We start from the raw sequence: 24,868 nt of genomic DNA on the forward strand, positions 1-24,868 counted from the left end.
ACGTTCCATCATCTTCTGAGGCACAATCTAGTTTGCTATTAGTGTGCCATAACAATACTTTGAGCCTGCTTATCAAAGTGTGAAAACAATATGGTAGAATGTACACGTTGATTCATCACAGTACTAAATGATGTGCTACAGTAAAGAGACACTCGGGGGAATTCTCTAAAGGAATTCTGTATGTAACTAGCCCCCCACCAGTGTGTTTGTGTGTGTGTATGTATATATTATAAAAATATAATGATACTAATAACTTTGGTTAGTTAGTTATTTCTATCTGAAACTCCTGGAGTCCTCCTGCTCAGATGGGTCATGTGATCTCAAGGTATCAGTTTGTCAGCCATCATAATTCCTATGTGATGGACTGTACCACACAAGCTATTTAGAAGGGGACACAAACTCCTATCACAGTTACCGCTGATGATTAGAGGCTTCTGTCACACAGTTTAGATGAGGCAGAGATGGTACAGGCTCTAGCCGGTCTTGTGATGTGCTGATGTATCATGAGATTGATAGCACAGAATGGTAAAAGACAAAGTCACAAATCTAAACATCAACATGGTGCCAGATATGCAGTAGACAGGAAGCTGCACTGCAAGGAAGTGACTGCAGTATATATACACTAGTGGCCAAAATTGTGGAAATCTTTTGGGAAAAAAATGTATTTTTTGATATTTGATAGCTCATAAAAGCATTTTTTGTTATAAAACCATAAAATTAGATATTAGATAATTTAGTGTAGAATGTGGTGCAACAAAGTTTATTTGAATTCTATCCGAAGTTATAGTTAAATAACACAAAAAAAATAAGCATAACATTCTCAGGTTTATATGAACTGGCTTTACTTGACTGGAATATAACTAAGGCCTCCTTCACACGGCCGGGTAGGACCCTGCATGTGGGGTCTCAGAGCAGAGTTTTGCCCGGTGCCCGGATGGCGGCCTCAGCATACCTGTATGGTGTCCCCTTCCTGTACTGCGGATGTGCCGGCCGGCACACATGCGCAGTACAGATGATGCTGCGCTGCCGCTATGGCGATAGTGCGGCACCACGACTGTTGTGCAATGATGATTGCAGAATGAACGGCTTCCATTGACTTCAATGGAAGCCATCTGAGAGTATCCCGCACAAAATCACAGCATGCTGCATTTCCTTCCCTGCGAGCAGAACATCGCAATTAATTTCCGCTCGTGGGCAGGAAATCACGTATTGTCATAGCATGCTATGGGCTGGATTTGCTGCAAAATCTGTAGGCGGAAGTCCGCTCCAGATTTCGCAAAGCAAATCCGCCAGTGTGTAGGTGGCCCCACCTGGTGATATACTCATGTGTTGCACGGCACTAGAAGTGCAGGGATTGGTTATTGAAAATTGGGCTTTCAAAGTTATTTCCTCCTTCTACATAATAACGGATGTTACTACGCCATTTTGCAGTGGTCCCAAATCATTCCTTTGTCAAAAATTTGATTATGAGGCACTGCAAAAACCTGGCACCGCACTCTTATGGAAGCTGTCAAAAGAAAATCCGTGTTGCCCCTAGCAACCAATCACAGCGCAGCTTTTATTTTAACTCAGCAGTATAAGAAATGAGAGCTGAACTGTGATTGGCAACAAAAATTACAGGTGAAGTTGGTGAGTATTCGTCGCCTGATACTGAAGAACGTTCATGCAAACTTTCCCTCAAATCTGACCAGAACTGTGGATTTGTATACGACACAAAAACACACATTCTACAGCGTTTTATTGTATGAGTGAGCATAAGTGGTCAGAGAGCCAATGAGATCACAGTATCATTTAACGTCAAGGTCATGTATTGGAGAAGGCGGTAGTGCATCTGTGTTTGTGTTGTGTGATTGGTAACAAGTTGGTCCCTTTTTTTCGTTTTTCTTTGTGCAGTGAGCTTTCACACGGTTGACAGCGATATCGGCGCTACAAAATCCCGGTGATATCGCAGCTGTGTTCCTGCAATTTTGTGGCGTCAGTTTTTTTTCTTGTGAAAAATCATGCATCGCTTCACTGCTGACTGTGGTAAAATTGCGAGAAGGTTAAGCCCTACCCCTACAATAAGCCCTAGCTGAATTGCCTAAAAAAAAAGGAATATTTACCTAAAAGGCTCGGTCTAGATCCTCCTGCTGCTTTCAGGAGCTCCACTACGTGTCTTACAGTCCTCGTTTGGCCACAGAAGATTACTTCCTGGTTGCCTGATTTAAAAAATCCAGTCTCCAGGAAGTAATGGCTCTGATTGGTTCATCCAGCGCTACTCAGCCAATCAATGCAGTGCTCAATGAACCAATGTGAGGGCTAGGATTGGTTCATCCAGCTCTGCGTTGGTTGGCTAAGCAAAGTTTAAAGAACCAATCACGTTGTGGAGGTGGGATTTATGAAATCGCTGAACCGCGGCATTGATTGGCTAGTTAATAAATCCTGCCTCCACAACGTGAGGTATAATGCTCACACCCTTGGATTCAGTGTACCTGATGATGCGGGAACCCGCTGTCTATACGCAATGGGGTTCGATGGCCTCCATTGACATCGATGTTGGCTGCCTATGAGGATTCCGTGGCAGAATGGAGCATGCTGTGATTGCTCTTCCACTCGCGGAATACGCAATTCGTATCCAGAAGTGTGGACGAAAAAGCGGAAATGCATGCCTTGCAATGCCTGCATTTTATCGCGGATCTCCCACTTGGATGGTGATTACAGAATTTGCAATACAAATCCGCCTATGTGAGCCCGGTCTAATACTGTCTTTTTCTCTGTGTAGGGCTGTTTTCACACGACCAAGAAAATTGCCTGAGATTTCTGCGTTGTAAGATGCACAAATCTCACACGAATATGAACCCAATTTCCTTTTTCGCGCGATGCGGCAAACAAATCGTGACACGTCCTATCTTTGGGCGTGCCCTCGCATCACATCGCCCGTTAGTTTTCAATGGGGCTGGTGACAGAATTGCACCACCTGCTTAGTGCATGTGAGTGCAATGCGAGGTCTCCCATTGAAAACAAGCGGATCCCACATACCGCCGTATGAGCCCGGCGTTATTCAGACCGCTACCTGTAATACGTAATTTACAAGAAGCCCCAGAAGCACTCGCCTTCCTGCAGTTCCAGGAGCAGCTTGTTGAGCGCCTTCTGCGTAAGACCCCCCACACCTCAGCGAGCTTAAGAAGCCTCACAGAGCGCCACTTTACACCCCATCCCTGCCGCTGAGGTCAAGAAATGCCCCAAAAAAAAAACGAGAGGAAGAGGGATACCCGGTTTTATTGCCCCATGTGCCCATTCCAACCAGCCTTTGTAAGTTGTGCCCTGAAATCCAATGGGTGTTCCCTCCATTATAGGCCTTGCAATGTGTCCTGTAAGTAGATTAGGACTACAATAGGTATATTTCTGAACATGGAACAAACAGGGGGATCCATTTTGGGGTGCAAGTCTTCATTCCTATGAACGCTGTCCAAAAAAACCCAGTTTTTAAAATAGCAATTGCCCAAAAAAAATGAAAATCGTAATTTTTTCCTTCTGCTATGCTTAGTTTCATTCAAAAACTTTAAAATGGGGTCATTTGTGGGGGTTCTTCGTTTTGGCCGCTCAATGGCTCAACAAGTGGGCAATGGGGCCTGGAATTCAGTTGTGCCCTGAAATCCAACAGGTGTTCCCTCCATTATAGGCCTATAGGTCAGAATCGCTTGGATATGCAAAACCTTTATGGAGTTATTCTATGTTAAAGTGACACATGTCAGATTTCCAAAATTTGGCTCCGTCATTAAGGCGCAAACACGCTTGGTTCTTTAGGGGGTTAAAGTGATATTTTTGGACTAGATAGAAAAAGATGGCCTTGCCTGTTTTTTGACTACCTGATTCACACTGTTCATTAGCATGAGACACTGCGCCTGATTTAGCGTTCAAAGTATTTTTATTAAATTTTTAGATGCATTAACATTGTATCACAGGCTTTTCACAAATTCTATCATCATTAAATTTTGTAAAAGTAACATTTCGTGAAAAGAGATATAATAAAATATCAATAATAAAATATCAAGATGCAGGAAGGAAGGAAGAGAAGGAGAAGACCAACGGCATCGCTTAGAACAACTCGCATTTAACCCGATGTCGGGACAGACCCGACATGCTGTTTCCTCCCCCGCTCTGCTGACAGAGGCCACCCAACACACTTATGTGAATAAGTGAGCTGCAAACAGCAATGAACAGCACTGGATTCTTCATTTACTGAAAGCCAGATGTTCCTTCTCCTCTGCCCTGCTGCCCTGTATTCTCCGACAATACAGGAGGGGAGAAAGAACATGAGTGCAGTCAGTAAATGAAGAGCCCAGCGCTTGTCAGTGCTGATAGTGAATGCCCGAATGTGCTTCCCTCCCCCTCTCTGCTGCCGGAGGACACCCGACACACTTTTATGCCAGTAAGTGAGCTGGAAACAGCACTGGACAGCGCTCCATTCTGCATTTACTGAATGCCCCCCTGTTTTCAGCTCACTTACTGACATAAAAGTGTGTCGGGTGTCCTCCGGCAGCAGAGAGGGGGAGGGAAGCACATTCGGGCATTCACTATTACCACTGATAAGCGCTGGGCTCTTCATGTACTGACTGCACTCATGTTCTTTCTCCCCTCCTGTATTGTCGGAGAATACAGGGCAGCAGGGCAGAGGAGAAGGAACACCTGGCTTTCAGTAAATGAAGAATCCAGCGCTGTTCATTGCTGTTTCCAGCTCACTTATTCACATAATAGTGAGCAAAAGAAATTAGAAAGTAGGAAGGAGAGAAACCACCTTTTAGGGTGCCTGCACACGAGCGAAAATTCCACGGCGGGATTTCCGCCCCTGGAAGCTGCCATAGGATTGCGTTAACAAACGCAATCCTAGGCAGACGGCCACGATTTGGCCGCGCGAAATCTCGCACGGCATGCTCTATTTCTGTGCGGGGCCCCGCATAGAAACGTCACCCACCGGCCGCCGGCCCCGCTCTGTGCATGCGCCGGCTGCCCGGCAGCCGGCACATGAGAGGTGAGTGCCCGCGCTGCTCTCTGCAGACGCTCGGGTCGGGTCCCACTGCGAGAATTCTCGCAGCCGGATCCGACCTGGCCGTCTGCAGGCGGCCTTACTGTGAAACATGTACTAGGAAGCCTGGACTTCATCCTGCAATTTGTTTCAAAAAGTATCACACCCTAAAAAATTATAAGTCAAAATAAATAAAAACCTTTTAATTTATCTAAAAGTGCTAATAAAATCATTAGGTAACTTATTTGTGTGGTTTTCTATGTTGTTGTTCCAAGTAATCTACCAACCTCTTTCCCGCACAAAATAAATTGGAGCTGGGAAAAATGCACGTGGCAAAAAAATTGGATTGGAAAGGGTTAAAACTATGTAGATAAATATAAATTTAAATTTTCTCTCTTTTGTTCTCATCATGTGTAGCTATTTCTTCCGTTTGGGCTATACGGTCCACAGTTTCCAGCAATAAGATTCTCATGGGGGGAGAAGAGGACCTCCAGAGTTTTGGTATTATTTGTCACATGGCTATAAGGAAAAATTAAATTTTATTTTATTTTTTTGCTTTTGGCTACGGAAGTAGGGAGTATGGATAGCAGGGCTGCTTCTGGTGTAAGGGCTACAGAGTCTCTAAAGATTGCATTATAGAGGTTTGAAATCTTGCGTCAGAGGGGAGAAATCAGAGGGCAGTCCCACCAAATGTGAAGAAAACTGGCTCTTCCCTGGGAACAACGCCAGCAGGTGTCCAGGGTCTGGGGATATGTTTTAGCCAGACTTGTGGGTGTTCTATACCACTGGGATAATAACTTGTAACTAGTTTCTTGGAATTTGGATGAAATTGTGAGAGAATGAGTTAGTTTAAAGGACTTATGCCAATTCCCTTATGAAAAAGATTTCCCCCAACTCCCTCTCCCAGCTCCCCACGCATCTAACTGTGTCTTTGAGTCTCCGCTGACAAAAGATGGTACATAATTGAGAACCCCCACAACAAGCGGCGTAGAAGACACACAGAGTTGTTCAAACTGGAAGAGAGGAGACCGGAGAACATATAGGGGTTCCTGAGACTGAATAAAGTGTCTGATCTGTTGATATTGAAGCCACGCTCCAGGTCTGGTACCCCCATTACCCAGGATCTCGCTCATAGGATGAACTCCTGAAGTGGAGATGATGTCCCTGATCCGTAAGGAAGAACAAACCTCCTCCAACGGTAGGGGGAGCCCCTCAAACAGTGGGGGAAAATCTGGATTTCCAGTCAAAGGAGTGAGGGGATCCGGTCTAGAGATCAGTCCGAGGCGGAGGGCAAAAACCGCTCCAGATGTCCAGAAGCTGACTCGTAAAAGGTGACATCAGTAGGATTTTGCGAGATACTGCAGGTGAAAGGCAGAAAGTCTTGTGGTATAAGGAGAAACTTAGAAGACCCACTCCTCCATCCCTCTTTTGGCATATAAGGGTCTTGAATCTCACCCGAGGCCTAGAACCTCCCCACACAAAGTCAAGAGACATTTGACGAATCCTATCAAAATAAGTTTTAGGTAACTTTAGTGGTAGAGTCGTGAAAAGGTATAAAAATTTAGGAAGTGAGTCCATTTTTAGAGCATTGTTTCTCCCAAACCATTAAATGGTAAGGGGGCACCACTTTTTAAGATCTCTCCCTAGGTTAGCTGGTATCTGTTTGTAATTTAGGTTGTAGAGGTTATTGGGATCGCTGGTGAGGTTAAATCCTAGGTACTTGATGTGGTCGTCTTTCCACTTCAGGCTACTACGCCTGATTTAAATGACCAGTGTTGTCCATGTGAGCAGCACTGGCCAATCAGAGCAGCATGTAGTGTCTTAGGCCGGCTGTACGCGGGCATATTTGCATTGTGGAATTTGGAGCGGGTGTCCGCCTCTGGGTTCTGCAGCAAATACCGCCCATAGACCTGCTATGGAAAAATGCTTTTTCCTGCAGAAGAGCGGAAATCAATTGCGATTTTCCACTGGTTGAAGGAAAAATCACAGCCTACTCTATTTTAGTGTGGTTTACGCACAGACGGCATCCATTGAAGACAATGGAAGACGTCCGACCCATGGCCCATCCACAATTAACATTGTAGAATAGTCACGCGGATTCCACGTCATCGTCTGGGGACGGTGCGGGAAAATCTGTACTGTGCATGTCCGAGCGCGAGCCGTCCGAACTATGTGCAGCACAGAAAAGAAGACCGGTACATGGGGTCACCAACCAGCCACAGGGTCAGATTCTGCAGCGGGATCACACATCTGGCATCCGACCCACCAGTATGCAGCCGGCCTTAGTCTACTGAAGCATAATAATACAGAGTGTGCATCAGGTAGTCAGAAAAGCAGTTCAGGCACCTTTGATTGTCCAGGACCAGAGACTCGCTTTAAGGGCTCATTCGTAGGAGCGTCAGTACATTGATTTTCATTGATCTATTCACATTTGCGTATATACATTGCGTGTAATACGCATGTGCAAAAGAACACATCATGTTCTATTTCACAGCGTATTACGCGCGTACACTCCTCTTCTCTATGGGTTGTGTATTAGGCTGCCTGTCCACGGGCATATATTCATTGCGTTCCCCGCGGTGATAATCCGACCGCGCGGAACGCAGTGAACGCTTCCATAGTGTTGCTATGGAGAGCCCTTCCCCCCCCCCCCCATCCACGAACGGAGAATCATAGCGATTCTCCGTTCGCGGGCGGCAATTCGCAGCATGCTGTAAATTACCGCGATTCTCCGTGGTTAGCCTATCTGTCAGATAGGCTGACAGCGAAGATCCGTCTGCCGGCTCCTGCTCCCGGGCAGCGGTATTCCGCGGCGGATCTCCGCCACGCGATACCGCAACGCCCGTGGACAGGCAGCCTTAGACGCTCTACATGCACAATACATTGTGTATGGACGACATTGTACATGCTACGTGGCTATGTGACAGAGAACGAGGAATTTGGGAAATAAAGTCACACGCTGTGCGTGTAATATGCTGTCCTGTACAGTGCCCAATCACTGCCATACCCTGCGTAATACACAAATCCGTTTTACGCATCCCTAAGTATGATGGAGCTGCTGATGTGTGTCTGATACTTCACCTACTACAATCCTGTTCTTGGCAGTGCAGAGTTCCGTCATATAGAGTAATCGGATGTGATTTTAGAATTTACTCTCCACTGTTTGTATGTTTTAAAAAAAAAAGTTGACATCTACGTGAAAAAGAAAAGCGTTGGAGAGAAAAGGTTACTTCTACTGAAATTCATCTCCAGCAGACCCTATAATTTGTGAGTATTGTCCTGTTACTATGGATACTTTGCTGGTTGTGTAAACCACATCTGAATGAAAGGCTTTGAAATGAATTAATACAGATATATTTGCGGATCCAATGCTACCAGACAATGGGCCTTTGTGTCTGTTAGGCATCTAATGAGACTGTGTGTGCAGTTTCATTGATAAGTAGGAGTACACTCTTACAGCCTTGTAATGGAAAATTAGCTTTCCCTTAATTTTTTTAGGGCGTTACCCTGATTTGCTGAGGGGTCAGCTTTAATTTCTGACTTCAATCTGTATTGCTGAAATCCTTTCATTGTCCAAAACCTTTGGGGGGACTTTATTGTAGATTGTGCATCAATTATCATGTAAAAAGGAAAAGTAATTTGTAATTCTCAATTAACCGTGAGCTAAATTGAAAGCAGTATGTTCCATTTTTCATTGTTGCAGCACTTCTTAACGCACCACATCACCTATTGAAATGAATGATGGGGTGCGTTAAAAAAATGAATGATGGGGTGCGTTAAAAATGCTGTTCTAAAACACTGTTTTTAAACCCAGCGTTTGTACAATAGCCTCTGAGAGTGGCCTAGCTCTTAAAGTCTTTGAGCAGTTTCCCAGTTGAGATAACCAGAGATCTTGCTATCTAAAGGCACTTTTACACAAAACGATTTATCATTCAAAAAGTTGTTCAAACAAAGCGAAAGTGAACGATAATTGTTCAGTCTAAACGCAGTCAACATTGGAATGATAAATCATTTACTTTTCATTCGTTTATTACATAGCATAAAAATCATTGTTGGCTCGTTCACTTATCGTTTGGTTTAAATACCGATTATTCAGTCATTCTCATTCACTTGTATGGTGAATGTGAACGATTTCTCGTTTGAATGAGCCAACGATGTATCTGTATAAACAGGCTGCACAGCCAATCTCTGACATCTTTCACTCCTTCAAACGAGAAATCAGACTGGTGTGGTGTCTGTCCCATGATGATTGCTGACGGTTTGACTTGTAGTATGGATGTCCTTTAGGCACTGCATGTCATTAAGATGCCAAGAATGACCCCTCCCATGGTGAAACTCTTAAAGGGGTGCATACCAGAGCATGGTCCAACCACTACAAGATATCTATTGAGCAGGTAGAGGAGATATCTAGTCAGGGGTCCCCAACTCCAGTCCTCAAGGAACACCAACAGGTCATGTTTTCAGGATATCCTATGGTAAGAACATCTGTGGCGATGTCTGGGCCACTGACCATAATTACATCACCTGTGCAATAATGAGGAAATCCTGAAAACCTGATCTGTTGGCGGGCCATGAGGACTGGAGTTGGGGAACACTGCTTTAGACTTCTTTTTTTTATTTAACATAATCTGTTAAAACTAGAGGCAAAAGAGTGATAACTGAAATCCTTAACCCCTTAACGACCAGGCCATAGTGTTTTTACGTCCTGCAGCTGCAGGACGTGTATGGAGGGAGGTAGCGGCGCTGTCTCCCTCCATACAGCGCGGGCGTCAGCTGTTTATTACAGCTGACACCCGCGGGCAATAGCCGCGTTCGGCCGATCGCGGCTATTAACCCTTTAAATCCCACTGTCAATTCTGACAACGGCATTTAAATCCCCCGAACACTGTTTGGGGGTCCCGCACGGCCCCCCTGCGGTGAGATCGGGGGATCCGTGCAGGTGTCATGGCAGCCGGGGGCCTAATGGATAGCCCCAGGGCTGCCTTAGCAGACTGCCTATCAAGCCATCCACACAGGGTGGCTTCATAGACTGCCTGTAAAAAAGCAGTATGACGTAATGCTATAGCATTACGTCGTACTGCAGGAGCGATCAAAGCATCGCATGTTAAAGTCACCCAGGGGGACTTCAAAGTAAAGTAAAAAAAAAAATCAATAAAGTTTTTTAAATTGTAAAGAAAAAAAAAAGTTATGAAAGTTTAAATCACCCCCCTTTTGCCATATCTATTATTAAAAAATCTAAATCATAAACTAAAAATATGTATTTGATATCGCCGCGTCCGTAAAAGTCCGATCTATCAAAGTAGTGCATTATTTTTCCTGCACGGTGAACGTCGTCCAAAAAAAAAAAATAAAGAACGCCAGAAATGCATTTTTTTAGTTACCCTGTCTCCCAGAAAAAACGCAATAAAAAGCGATCAAAAAGTGGTATGTATTCCAAATTGATACTATCGAAAACTACAGGACATCCTGCAAAAAATGAGCCCTTGCTCAACTACGTCGACAAAAAAATAGAAAAGTTATCGCGCGCACAAAATGACCGCAGAAAATAATTGAAAAAAATTAAATATCTTAAAAAAAAAATACAAGTACTACAGCAGAAACAATACTATATAAGTTTGGTATCGTAGTAATTGTACTGACCCATAGAATAAAAATATCAGGTTGTTTTTGTTGCAGTTTGTGCGCCGTAGAAACAGGACGCACCGAAAGATGGTGGAATGTCGTTTTTTTTTTCCATTTCTCTCCGCTAAGAATTTTTAAAAAGTTTTTCAGTACATTATATGGTACAATAAATAGTGCCATTGAAAAATACAACTCATCCCGCAAAAAACAAGCCCTCATACAGCGACGTAGATGGATAAATAAAGGAGCTACGATTTTTTTAAAAGGGAGTAGGAAAAAACAAAAATGGAAAAAAGCAAAAAAGCCTGGTCACTAAGGGGTTAACCCTGGGGTGTTACATTTCTCCAGAGGTGAACGAGCTTCAGGGACAAGAGATCTCCCTTCAGTTTACGCACAGCAGCAGAAGAAATGGCAGACCTTACATGCAGAGGAGCCTAGTATCGGGTCGAAGCAGAGATGATAAGTCTCTTCCAAGGATCATACATGAACGTGCAGCAAACCATGCCAAAGCCTGTTGCTTCCAGGATTCGAAGCGAACCTGTGCTTGATTAGGCGAAATAAATATTAACTCTAGTCAAAGTATTTGTTCCTATAGCAATTTTAAAAACAGATAATGACCCTCCAGGTCTATTTTGGAAGAAAGAAATTAGCGAGGAAACTGCGTATGTTGATGGATACACCACAGTTTTTTTTTTTTTTTAAGGGTGCCGAGTCGTGTAGTACTATGAGTTACATCTAAGGATATTAGATACTTGAAAGTGTGTTTCCTGCAACAAAGCCGCCATCACTCCCTTCTTGTGGACATGATACATAATCTGGTCCCTCTTTTCTGGCTTATCCAGTCCCCTGGTATTGTAAGAGCAAAATGTTAGAATAGTCATACTATAGATTTATTTGACAAGTCGCTTGTTGCCAGGCGTAAATTGAACCTAATAGCTTTCCGCATTTCAATGTTCCGCAGTGTAAAAGAAATCGCGGCGTGTTCTAATTGCCGCGGAAAAATGCGCGGCCGGCTTCAATTGTAGTCAATGGAAGCCATCCTTCACGCGATACTTCTGCTGTGAGCACAGCAGAAGTATGGCGTAATTACGCGTCACGACAGGCCGCCTTATCGCCCACTGTTGGCGCGTCATCCGCTGTACTGCGCATGCACACTGGCTCGCCAGACTAGACTCGCGCAGCGGATCCGGAGAGGTGAGTATGGGGTCTTCGGATGGGTGGTGGGGGGGGGGGGGGCGCCATTTCGGACTCCACTGCGATATTCCGCTGGCAGAGTCGGCCACGGCCGTGGGCATGTGGCCTTAGTGTCAAACGTGTACCATTCATCACATGGTTGTAACAACTGTTGCTAATCACCGTTAAAGAATTGCAACAACTAGAGAAGCCGCTTTCTGGTACTTTTAGCCCAGTCACAGAGGAACTTGGTGCTATGTTCACCACATAGGCTGGAAAACACTCTAGGCATGCGGTCTCAGAGTAAAGCCCCTATGTATAGTATATCACTATATAAGATGTATATCTGATAGTGTGTTTTAGGGTATTTTCACACTTAGCGGAAATAGTGCAGATTTTCCAAAACAGAAAATCTGAACCAAAATCCGTCTCCTTTCCACATGTAAAAACGCATCAAAATCTGTACCGTTGGTGCGGAGCCATAGCAGACTTCACCCCTTTTTATAGAAAGTCAAATCAGCTGTGGGTCAGCACCAAAATCTGGACAAATTATGCAGATTTTCACGTCGTCTTTAATGCAGAAATGATGCAGAATTTGTGGATTTTCCGCTACCTGTGAATATTCCCTTTGTTTTTTTTCTTGCTTTCTGGGGAAGTATATGAAAAACAGCCCTCTTAGAAAGCATTAGCCTAAAAGCTGATGATCCACAAAGAGAATCGGTACCTTCCATGACAAGTTATGTCTCCCCTCCCCTCCCCCTCCTGTGGACTATAGTGGTAATACAATAAGTAACAAAATGTGTTGTGTGTTGTTTTTTTTTTTTCTTTTCTCTCGCCTTTTCCTTTTCCCCAGTAAGCCTTGAACACTGAGCACATATGTTTTATTGAAAGCATATTTATGTTGGCTGAGGCAAGGGTATAAATATGGGAAGCTACACTTGGGAAATCTATAAGAGGACAGTTATGACTTTGAAATGCTCCAAAATTTATTTTTTCAACAGAAAATCTGCTTTCTGTTTCCTGTTATATTTTAAACTTATTTTTTATCATGTGCCTTTTAGTAAACTAGCAAAAACTTGGTATTACTGTGAATTTATAGTAAAACGTTAACACTTCCTAATATTTACTTGTAGCTATCACATAGATGTCTTTTACTGAAATAGAAAAATGATGTGTTATAAAATACTCGCAAGGTTTCTTCCAAATATCCGTAATAACCTAGATTTATAGATACTGCCTGCACACAACAGCAAATGGCCATTATTTTTCTTTCACTGAAATGTGTGGTCTAATTTTACTTGTATATCAAAAGAACTGTGGGTTTAGTACTTCTGCTAGTTCTGCAGATTACATATTATAGTTATAACTTCAGTATTTATAGGTTGAGTCTCTGGGGTAAAAACAAAGCTATTACGGTAAATGTGATGGGGAAAATGGTGTAGGTTTATAAAACTAAAAGAAATAAAAAATCAAACCAAAAAACAAAAGTTTAGGGCGTTTCAATGTTTACAGAGCCCGAAATCTGGCCAAATAATTTACCATTGAGAACAGTAGGAGCGCGCGTGTACTGACTGAAAAAGAGGCATGCTCATAGACTGAGCGCCGAGATCTAAGGGTGACGGTGCGGGAACGGGCAGCCCGGAAAGTATAAAATCTTCCCTGTACTGTAAGTACCATAACTTGCTGTTAGGGTGCTTATAGGATATGACCGTTCCCTTTTATATATTTAAAAAGCCATTATCTCCTTTAAAAAATATGTTGCTTATTTTTCTTTCCACAGGATGTCAGTGGAGAAACAGGAAGTCTAGGGAGATCTCTGCAAAACACTGACAAGGAACCAAGAGAAATGATTACGCCGGCTCTCCAGGAGGCCCTAACTAAGCAAGGTACAGTCTATTTAGCATTAAAACCACATGCATTAACTGTCCGTGAGACATGCATGTTAGCGCAGTAGAGCGCTGCAAGTATGTATTTCGAATTCGGGATAGGTCAGTTGATTGGCGGGGGATGTGTGCCTCATGGGACCTTCCACTGATCGGTCATTGGCTGGGCCACTGTTATAATGTTCGGAGCTGGAAGCAGACAGCTCCATATACTCTGCAGTGGTCTGAGTTGGTGTTGCAGACACTGTTCCCACAATAGGAAGAGTGCCTGTAATATCACCCTAGGTTGCTGCAAAGTGTATTGAGCTGTTGACACAAAGGAGATGAAGAGTCATTTTATTAGAGACCTATATGTTGACATGTAACACAAACAAGACCATGGATCCAATGGTTAAAGGGTTAAAGTGCATATAACGGGTCTCAGTACACATGATACATAGTGCAAATCCCAGAGACTCTGTTTAATTCACCACATATATGTTAAAAATAACACTATGAAAAATGAAGTGTTTGTGAAGGCAAATAAAGATAACTGCATATAAACAAACAATATCAAAACCGTATACAAGGATGCGACCAACCAATGGAAACAGGAGGCTCCTCAATGCATGTTTCGTGTCTTTTCTCAAAGGGCGGCCCTATTTGGAGAAAGGTTGTAGGGTCCCCTCGGGCAGCCCATCGGAATGCAATGTGCCAGTAGGTTGCTATGGCAGGCCAGAGACTAGTAAAGCCTCCGAGGGCTGCCATGTATGAATGTCTGTTAAACACAATTTGTGGCATGGCTTAATAGGAAACCTTTAAAAGCAGTATATACTGCAATACAGAAATATTGCAATATCCCCCCCCCCCACCTCCCCACCCCTTCCCCTATCCTCCCATCCCTATCCTCCCCCCCCCCCCCCTCTAGTTTACGTTCTTTATTGAAAGTTCAAAGCCGCAGTAAATTTCGCAGGGCACATAGATTCTGGGGACCCACTGAGCGGAGGCACAAGAAGATAACATACGAAGCTTCCAGAGGATGGGCCCCCAGATAAATGTTGTGGATATGTTTATGGTTAATATGTAATTATACCTTGGCTCCCTGCGAGGAGAATATCTGCGCATTATGTTCTTTTGAGTTGATAACATACCATATCTTGAAAAATCAATAAAATCAGATTTAAAAAAAAAAAGAAATATTGCAATATGTGGTGCAATCGAGTGATTGTAAGTCCAGGTCTGCTGGTAGGAATGTGCAAAAAAAAAAAAAAGTTGAAAAAAAAATGTTTTAAAAATTTAAGATCAATATAGACACTTTTACCATTCTTCACCATAAAAAATATAAACCCTACAAATAAAAACACAATTGGTAGCACCAGGTTACTGAAAGTCCAAACTATGAAAATATTGCACTATTTTTTCAGCACAGTGAATGCTGTGAAAAACCTGCATCATGCAGAAATTTGGGTATTTTTTTTGGCCACTCGCCCCCCATTTCCGAAAAAAAATGTAATAAAAAGCCATCAACAGAAAATGAAAAAAGTGGAGGCTCAGAATATGGCAACAGAAAGTATTTTTTTATTTTAAAAAAAGGTAAATTTTTTAAAAGTAGTAAAACCTAAAATGATATAATTTGGGCGTTGCCATAATCGTACTGTCCTGTAACATGACGTGAACATGTTTATTCTACCGCACTCAAACGTTTTTGAAATTACCTCCCGACTTCCAAAATGGTGCAGTTGCAGTTAGTCTTTTTTTAGTTATTTTTTCCCCACATACACTACCGTTCAAAAGTTTGGGGTCACATTGAAATGTCCTTATTTTTGAAGGAAAAGCACTGTACTTTTCAATGAAGATAACTTTAAACTAGTCCTAACTTTAAACAAATGCACTCTATACATTGCTAATGTGGTAAATGACTATTCTAGCTGCAAATGTCTGGTTTTTTGTGCAATATCTACAAAGGTGTATAGGGGCCCATTTCCAGCAACTATCACTCCAGTGTTCTAATGGTACAATGTGTTTGCTCATTGGCTCAGAAGGCTAATTGATGATTAGAAAACCCTTGTGCAATCATGTTCACACATCTGAAAACAGTCTAGCTCGTTACAGAAGCTACAAAACTGACCTTCCTGTGAGCAGATTGAGTTTCTGGAGCATCACATTTGTGGGGTCAATTAAACGCTCAAAATGGCCAGAAAAAGAGAACTTTCATCTGAAACTCGACAGTCTATTTTTGTTCTTAGAAATGAAGGCTATTCCATGCGAGAAATTGCTAAGAAATTCAAGATTTCCTACAACGGTGTGTACTACTCCCTTCAGAGGACAGCACAAACAGGCTCTAACCAGAGTAGAAAAAGAAGTGGGAGGCCGCGTTGCACAACTAAGCAAGAAGATAAGCACATTAGAGTCTCTAGTTTGAGAAACAGACGCCTCACAGGTACCCAACTGGCATCTTCATTAAATAGTACCCGCAAAACACCAGTGTCAACATCTACAGTGAAGAGGTGGCTGCGGGATTTTGGGCTTCAGGGCAGAGTGGCAAAGAAAAAGCCATATCTGAGACTGGCCAATAAAAGAAAAAGATTAAGATGGGCAAAAGAACACAGACATTGGACAGAGGAAGACTGGAAAAAAGTGTTGTGGACGGATGAATCCAAGTTTGAGGTGTTTGGATCACAAAGAAGAACGTTTGTGAGACGCAGAACAAATGAAAAGATGCTGGAAGAATGCCTGACGCCATCTGTTAAGCATGGTGGAGGTAATGTGATGGTCTGGGGTTGCTTTGGTGCTGGTAAGGTGGGAGATTTGTACAGGGTAAAAGGGATTCTGAATAAGGAAGGCTATCACTCCATTTTGCAACGCCATGCCATACCCAGTGGACAGCACTTGATTGGAACCAATTTCATCCTACAACAGGACAATGACCCTAAACACACCTCCAAATTGTGCAAGAACTATTTACAGCAGAAGCAGGCAGCTGGTATTCTATCGGTAATGGAGTGGCCAGCGCAGTCACCAGATCTGAACCCCATTGAGCTGTTGTGGGAGCAGCTTGACCGTATGGTACGCCAGAAGTGCCCATCCAACCAATCCAACTTGTGGGAGATGCTTCTAGAAGCGTGGGGTGCAATTTTTCAAGCTTACCTCAACAAATTAACAGCTAGAATGTCAAAGGTGTGCAATGCTGTAATTGCTGCAAAAGGAGGATTCTTTGACGAAAGCAAAGTTTGATGTAAAAACAATGTTATTTCAAATACAAATCATTATTTCTAACCTTGTCAATGTCTTGACTCTATTTTCTATTCATTTCACAATGCATGGTGGTGAATAAGTGTGACTTTTCATGGAAAACACAAAATTGTTTGGGTGACCCCAAACTTTTGAACGGTAGTGTACATTTTTGAGTTCTTTAGTACATTAAATGGAATCATTGCAGAATATCCACAAAAAACCAAACCCTCATACAGCGATGTGGACAGGAAAATTAAAGTTATGGCTCTTGGAAGGCTGGGAGGAAAAAAAGGAGTTGAAAAACCAAGAAATCTTTGGTCTTGAAAGGGTTAATGTAGGTCTTGTAAATACAAGCTTTCCTTAAAGTGTAGTTATTCTAGTTGGTGTGTTTTCGCCCTCTTTTTCCTTTTTGCTGTAATACTGGGATTTAATAAATCAAGGTAGATATTAAAGGTTCCCTTTATGATGCATGAAATTATGTGCGTATTCTGGTTCGGATGGGGATTGAAGTTCACTCTGTTAATAAAGTAGTTTCTCTTAGGTTTGATTTAAAACATGAGATGATAGACCATTAATAATGATGGCATTTAACTGCAAAAAAGGGTTCACTGCTGTAGGAAGTGGAACTGAATCCTTTTTATGTGTTAAGGAAGACACATCACATTCTCGCTTCCAACAAAAGCCCAGAGGTGCAGTTTTTTTTTTTTACATTAAAAGTTTGCACTTCCATTTGTTTCACATTTCCACATGCCAAGTAGCATTGCGCAATGATGCACAAGGTCCACATTCTGCTTTCTGGGAAAAAAAATAACACCAAGCCTTTCTTCATGCCATTATCCAACCCCAATTTTCTAACTGTTTAAGGGAGAAAAAAAAGACAAAGAAAGAAGAAAAGCAAAAACCACCACTAGGGTTATGTATATATCTTCCTACTAACATCTACCTCCAACTCCCCTCCCTAGGGACTACCAGTGTAGTTTATCAATTTTTCTCTCCTATTAATCTGAAGAAGTTTAAAGGCCCATTTACACACAAGGATTATCGCACAAAAAGCTCTCTTTTGAGCGATAATCATTGTATCTAAACGTGCGGCCATCGTGCACTGTTCGTGCATTATTCGCTCATCGCTGATTTCTAGCACGCGAAAAATCAGTGATGAGCCTTATCAGCGCTGCGCGCCAAGTTCTCAACGGGATACTGTTCTTTCAGCTGGTATCCCACACGGAGCTCTTCGCAATAGCACAGAGAACATCAGCTCAGCTAGATATCAGCTGACAGCTCCGAGAACAAAGCAACTGCAAAGAGTGGGAGCCTTCATTTACACACTAATAAGGTCTTAAGTAGCTAATTAGCTACTAAAGAGCTTATGCAAAGTGATCGCTCAAAACTGTCACTCAAACTGCAGTTTTTGAGCAATCATCTTGCCGTGTAAATGCACATTAAGACTGGGGTAATTGTAGTTGCTGGTCTCTCCCCCAATTGGGAAGATGATGGAGCATCATTATTGGTTATTTATTAACAATATGTAAATATATGATCTTTCCTGCCACCCTTGTTATTTCATCAGTTATAGGCGTGAATGCACTGGAGTTCTAGCTATAGTAAATGATGCCAAGTTTTAGCCACATGCGTGACATATAGTGCTTTTATCGTTTTGTCCTAACTGCGACTGCCAAAGATAGCTTAGTACTTTTACTCTATTTCCAACAGTCTACTAGAAACATATTAAGCAGTGGGTCACATGCGTGACCACCGTTTCATTCATTCTAAAAAAAAAAACATTCCAATGCCCCTAATCTCCTAATTTGACCCTTAACGATCAAATACTTATGCCTATTCTTTGGATAGCAGATAAGTTGATTACATGGGACTACGCCTTTAAGTCCATTAATATCCATATAAAAGCAAATTGCTTCTAATTCCTTATATCAGTTATATATCCATATTGGTTTGGCCTCAAAAACTGGCAATCCAGAGTTTCTCTGATCCAGTGACTTAATAAAAACTATATACTGTATAGCCTAGTGTGTTCATGAGTGAAATTTTCGGGTGGTCTACCTTCCTTGTTGTAAACTGAGCATATATAAAATGGTTGTTCTAAACAATGCAAATCTATTTAGAACTGCAAAAATCTGGAAATGGTGGTTTTACTGTTTACTATAATTTAGGGCGCATTCAGACAACCATATATCGGCCGGATATTCACGCTGACCGATATACGGCGTCTCTCTCTGCAGGGGGAGGAGGCTGGAAGAGCCGGAAGCAGTGCTCTGAGCTCCCGCCCCCGCTCTGCCTCCTCTCCACCCCTGCACTATTTTCGATGAGGAGAGGCGGGATGTGGAAGGAGCTAATTCCCGGAACTTAGCCCCGCCCCATCCCGCCTCCTCTGATTGCAAATAGTGCAGAGGGGCGGAGAGGAGGCAGAGAGGGGCGGGAGCTCAGAGCACTGCTCCCGGCTCTTCCAGCCTCCTCCCCCTGCAGAGAGAGACGCCGTATATCGGCCGGCGTGAATACCCGGCCGATATCCGGTCGTCTGAATGCACCCTTATGGAATATATAATGGCTCTTTCTCTGAAAATGGTGGCAGTCATAATATTCAAGCATTCCCCATCACTAGACAAATCAGATTCTAGTGAGTAGCAGTGATTTGGTTGGTTACTATGTCTACCTCTTTCATCTTTGGTAATGAAAGCCTCGCATTTGTGATTGTGCTATACGCTGATGTTTTTCTCTTCGCTAGTCACACAATGAATGTGTATGTATCGGCATCTTACCTCTTCAAATGATGTCAGTGCTTTCCTGTTTCCACATGCCTGATCTGAGAATTGACATCGTTCGCTGTAATAACCATAAAACTATAAAGTTAGACCCGTGTCGTAGGCTGTTGCAATCTCATTATGATCATATCTCCATTTTTCCCCTTTAGATGTAATTATTTTCTCTCCCGGTAAAAACACCTGCTTTATGTGATTTAAAGGAGTTTACATCCATCACTTTCACCCGTAGCAGCTGCTCGGTTATGGAAGGGAATTGTAATGCACTTAATTTTCTTACAAAACATGGCTTAATTGTTTAGTTATGCATCCCCATGAAACTTCTATCCGTATTAGCTTGAACGCTGGTTTTAAAATGCAATATTGTACAACTTTTGTTTAGCATTTAAAGGGATTTTTTGGGACTTGAACATTGATGGCTTTTTTTTCAAAAGAGACGTGGCAGACTGTTCCTCGACTCTAGACTGTTTTCTCGCAGTCGTGAGCTTCACATACAATGAAGGCCGTTTGTTTGGAAAAATAAACACAATTTGCATTGTCTTTTGCATGTATGAATAGTAAAACAAATATTGATTAGAATCTAATAGAAATTCTGATAGTCTGACGCTTGTGTTAGCGAAATGTACCGCTCTTGCTGTTCCATATTAAGGGTTAATACAAGCAGCCTGGAGAATCATTCACACGGCACACAGCACTTGTGTAAATCAAGGATGATTCTGTTTATTTCTCAAGCAGTCAAAGGATGTATAGTCCTTTAAGACAAATACATTGAAGTCAGGTGACCCCAAGTCACCTGATTTAAAGGGGTTGTCCCGCGGCAGCAAGTGGGTCTATACACTTCTGTATGGCCATATTAATGCACTTTGTAATGTACATTGTGCATTAATTATGAGCCATACAGAAGTTATCAAAAGTTTTATACTTACCTGCTCCGTTGCTGGCGTCCTCGTCTCCATGGTGCCGACTAATTTTCGGCCTCCGATGGCCAAATTAGCCGCGCTTGCGCAGTCCGGGTCTTCTTCTTTTATGAATGGGATCGCTCGTGCAGGATGCCGGCTCCGTGTAGCTCCGCCCCGTCACGTGCCGATTCCAGCCAATCAGGAGGCTGGAATCGGCAATGGACCGCACAGAAGAGCTGCGGTCCACGGAGGGAGCAGACCCCGGCGGCCATCTTCAGCAGGTGAGTATGAAGACGCCGGACCGCCGGGATTCAGGTAAGCGCTGTGCTGTTTGTTTTTTTAACCCCTGCATCGGGGTTGTCTCGCGCCGAACGGGGGGGGGGGGGGGGGGGGTAAAGAAAAAACAACCCGTTTCGGCGCGGGACAACCCCTTTAACATATGCATAACTTGTTGCACCTTTTAGCTTGTGCAGTGATGGTCTTTTGGTCACGCACTGTATCAGATCATGATTTGGTAATCTATAAGTACTCCTAAGATTAGCCAAGGTCTAAGTGTATAGAAGATCAAGTAAAGTAAAACAGATAATAAAAAAAAGTTCTATTTACTAACGCAGTTCTAAGGTCTCCTGCAGACGGCCGGGTCGGATCGCGCTGCGAGAATACTCGCAGCAGGATACGACCTGTGCCCCTGCAGTGACCACTGCGGCTCACCTGCTTCTGGCGTCTCCCCGCTCTGCTATGTGCCCAGCCGGCGCATGCGCAGAGCAGAGCCAGCCCGTCACTAGTAACGTTTCTGTGCGGGCCTCTGCAAGGCTCGCACAGAAATAGGACATGCCGCGATTTGTTTTCCGCGTGTGTTTTCACGCAGTCAAATTGTGGCTGTCTGCATAGGATTGCATTATCTAATGCAAGCCTATGGCAGCAGGCATGGGCAGGAAATCCCGCTGCAGAATTTCCGCCCATGTGCAGGGGGTCTAGGTCAAAGTCCATATTTAGCAAACTGTCTGGCTACACAGCGGAGTGAGCAACAGGTCAATCACAGATCCTTCATCTTTTTTTAGAGCTTGCAATCTTCTTTACCAAAAAATTTGAGTATGTAGAACCTAAATCAGAAGAAATTGCAGGGAAACAAGATTGTGTACAGCATACGTTATGGTTTCTCTAAGGCTAGGGTCACACAGGGCGGATTTGCCGCGGTTTTGCCGCAGCAGATCCGCCCGCGGCAAAACCGCCCGCGGCCGCTAAGCCCGGGATTAGCCAGCCATGTGGACGAGGTTTCTCAGAAATCTCGTCCACACGGGACGGCTAATCCGCTGCGGTAAATCCGGTTGAAACCGCGGCTGCGGCGGCCGCAGCCGCGGTTTCAAAAGAAGCAGCATGCTCATTCTTTTTTTCATTCCGCTGCGGCCGCGCTCTCCTCTATGGGAGCGCCGGCCGCAACGGAAGAGCAAGCGGCCGGACCGCTTCAAAGCCGCCGCGGCTTAAACCGCGGCGGCTCTGCCGGCGGAGATCTCGCGTTTTTTGCTGCGGCCAAACCGCGAGATTTCCGACGGCAATCCGCCCCGTGTGACCCTAGGCTTACTTGTTTTAGGTCCGAACTATGAAAGTGATAGTTTAGTAATGAGATGACCAGGCACTTCTTAATTAAACCACAATGATGTCATCCTTTTGTATCATGGTGGATTGTATTCCTGGAGCTTCTCGGGCACAAAGCGCTTCACAGCTACATGAGTAGTTTGATAATCCCCTCCACTTTTACTGGATGGCATGTGCATTTAATTAAACATGAAGTGAACATTTTATTTAGGGTGAAGTTACTTCATTGCCTCTTCAGTCATTGAGAACCGAATTGTGCTGTTTACCATACATTGTGTATGTTTGTGGTCTGGGTGATGAAAGTTAGAACGTGTCCTACATGATAATGCATTGCAAATCCGCTTTCAGAGATTTTATCTGATTCACAGTTGATCTGGAAGTTGGTAGTCAGATAGCTGTCATTATGCCACTGGAAGCTCATTACATTCATAGTGATCAATGAGCCAACTGCAGCAGTAACAAGACCTTTATCACGAAACAGAGGTCATGACTGATGCACAACCTAAGGCCCAATGTCCATGGGTTGACCTCATTTGCAGAAGATCCGCAAATCAAGCTGTCCATAGGGAAGCATGGGCATCCACACATGAATTAAAGCATGCAGATTTGTTTTGCGGACCCTGTGGGCCAGAAAACAAATCGCAGCATGCTCCATTTCAGTACGGTTCCCGCAGGGACGGCTTCCATTGAAGTCAATGGAAACAGTCTGATCCACGTCCATCTGCGATTGAATTGTGGACAGTCCGTGGATTCCGTGGGAAAGCAGGAGCTTTAAAAAAACATTTTGAAAAAATCCACAGTGATGTGCGGCAGCGTGCCGACCAGCGCTTCCGCACACATCCGCAATAAAGATAATGAAAACTTGGATGGGTAAGTAGAAGACCTGCAGTGTTCTCGGCTGTGGCCAGGGTCAGATTCTGCTGCAGGCATCCGCATGCGGAATCCAATCCGCCCATGGACATTGGGCCGAAGCGTAGCAGTAACCATTTTGTTTGGACTATCGCACTTACAATGAGCCTATAAAGGGATCGAAATGATTGTAATATTTGCAGTTTGAACTTTCTAATTAGTATTTTCTACGTTAAATTTTGGTTGTAGCAGTTGCATCTGTGTATGTCTCTGCATCTTACTCATCTCAGCTGCTTCCTCTTCTTCCTTCATCTCTCCATAGATGTCTATGGGCAGCATGTAGCCTGGTCCTACAGTGAGTTGATAATGTATTTCTTCTAAAAAGTGAGAATTCAGCGGTGAATTGACAGGGGTTGTAGACAGGGAGGGAAGAGAGAAGGGACTCATAGGCCTCATGCCCACGGACTGGTCCTATTTGACTGCAATAGAAGCCGTCCATGTGAGGCTTGCACTAGAATAGGACATACTGCAATTTTTTCCCCCCTCGAGCGGAAATTGTAGCGATGATTTTGTAGCCTGTGCGGATACCACCTAAAGGTGCCTGCACACAAGCGGAAATTCCGCGGGATTTCCGCACGCTGGAAACCTGCATAGGACTGCGTTAACAAACCGCGGCATGTTCTATTTCCGCACAGAAACGTCACTCACCCGCCGCCGGCTCCGGTCTGCGCATGCGCTGGCTGCCCGGCAAGCCGGCACATCAAATAGCCGGAGCTGTGGGTGAGTACGCGCTGGTCCCTGCTGGCGCTTGGGTCGGGCCCCGTGGCGTCCAAATAAATGCATGTGGAGCTAAATGGTTTTGCAGAATTGAGCCAGGGGTATTGAATCCAAATAATGTTTTTATTTTGTTAAATCAAACCAGCAATTTAATACGTTTCGAGGTACACAGACCTCTTCCTCAGACAGCTGGATGAGTTATTCAATGCTAATTCATCTTGTCCCAGAATAAGAGAAATGGAAGGACTGTTAGTCCACCGGAGTCTTGTTTATCCAGGAGCAATAGAAGGGAAGATCGTTTTTTCGAACGTAAATATCCAATCACATTATCAATTATTCCTTCTATTGCTACCGTCTGGTTTGATTTTACAAAATTAAAACGTTATTTGGATTGTATACCATTGCCTCAGTTCTACAAAACCATTATTTGTATGTTTATTTGTTCCCTACAGAATTTTAAAAACTTGTTATCTATCTATCTATCTATCTATCTATCTATCTATCTATCTATCTATCTATCTATCTATCTATCTATCATGGGCAGTGCCTGAATCCTAGTTTTTTCACTTGTTTTCCAAATTCACAGATGCTATTTAGACCATTGGTCCCCTAGTGTGCTAGCCCGGTAGCAATTGCTTAACCTCCTATTCACACTTTTTTGTTTGTTCACCTCTAACCCATTCCAATACACAAGCATAAAAGGTGCTCAGCACAGACAGTACAGTGACATCTTCTGCATGTCTGGAGCTCTGGCAGGCCAAAGCTCCAATGCAGCTTCCCAGAGCAAGTGGTAGTCCAGAAAATGCAGATCTAGTTGAAACAGGGGCTTGCCCATGGATCCTGGCAAGCTTCCTACTTGTTCTAGGCCTGGTGCGACAGTGATTGCTACATTCCTGCAGGATTAGAAAAGGGAATGCATCTGTAGTTTGGCAATGCATTTTAGACTCAAAATCTTCTACGTGTGATGATTACTAGTCTTATTATATTTCGATACCTTTTTGTCCGACTGCACATGGGCGGGTCGGGTGCCACATGCGGAATCCGATCTTGTGCCCAGCCGGCACCCATGCATACCTG

General features: G+C 43.6%; 1 protein-coding gene across 1 annotated transcript in view; it reads left to right on the plus strand.

Annotated features, from left to right (window-relative positions):
- Positions 1-24,868, plus strand: part of LOC136576799 (S-adenosyl-L-methionine-dependent tRNA 4-demethylwyosine synthase TYW1-like) — a 178,983-nt gene that overhangs the window by 37,957 nt on the left and 116,158 nt on the right. The window contains exon 8 of the mRNA XM_066576380.1: positions 13,581-13,686. Coding sequence (XP_066432477.1) covers positions 13,581-13,686 — 106 coding nt within the window. The remainder of the gene's footprint in view (positions 1-13,580; positions 13,687-24,868) is intronic.

This window comes from Eleutherodactylus coqui, chromosome 1, assembly GCF_035609145.1.
Source record: "Eleutherodactylus coqui strain aEleCoq1 chromosome 1, aEleCoq1.hap1, whole genome shotgun sequence".
Taxonomy (NCBI): domain Eukaryota; kingdom Metazoa; phylum Chordata; class Amphibia; order Anura; family Eleutherodactylidae; genus Eleutherodactylus; species Eleutherodactylus coqui.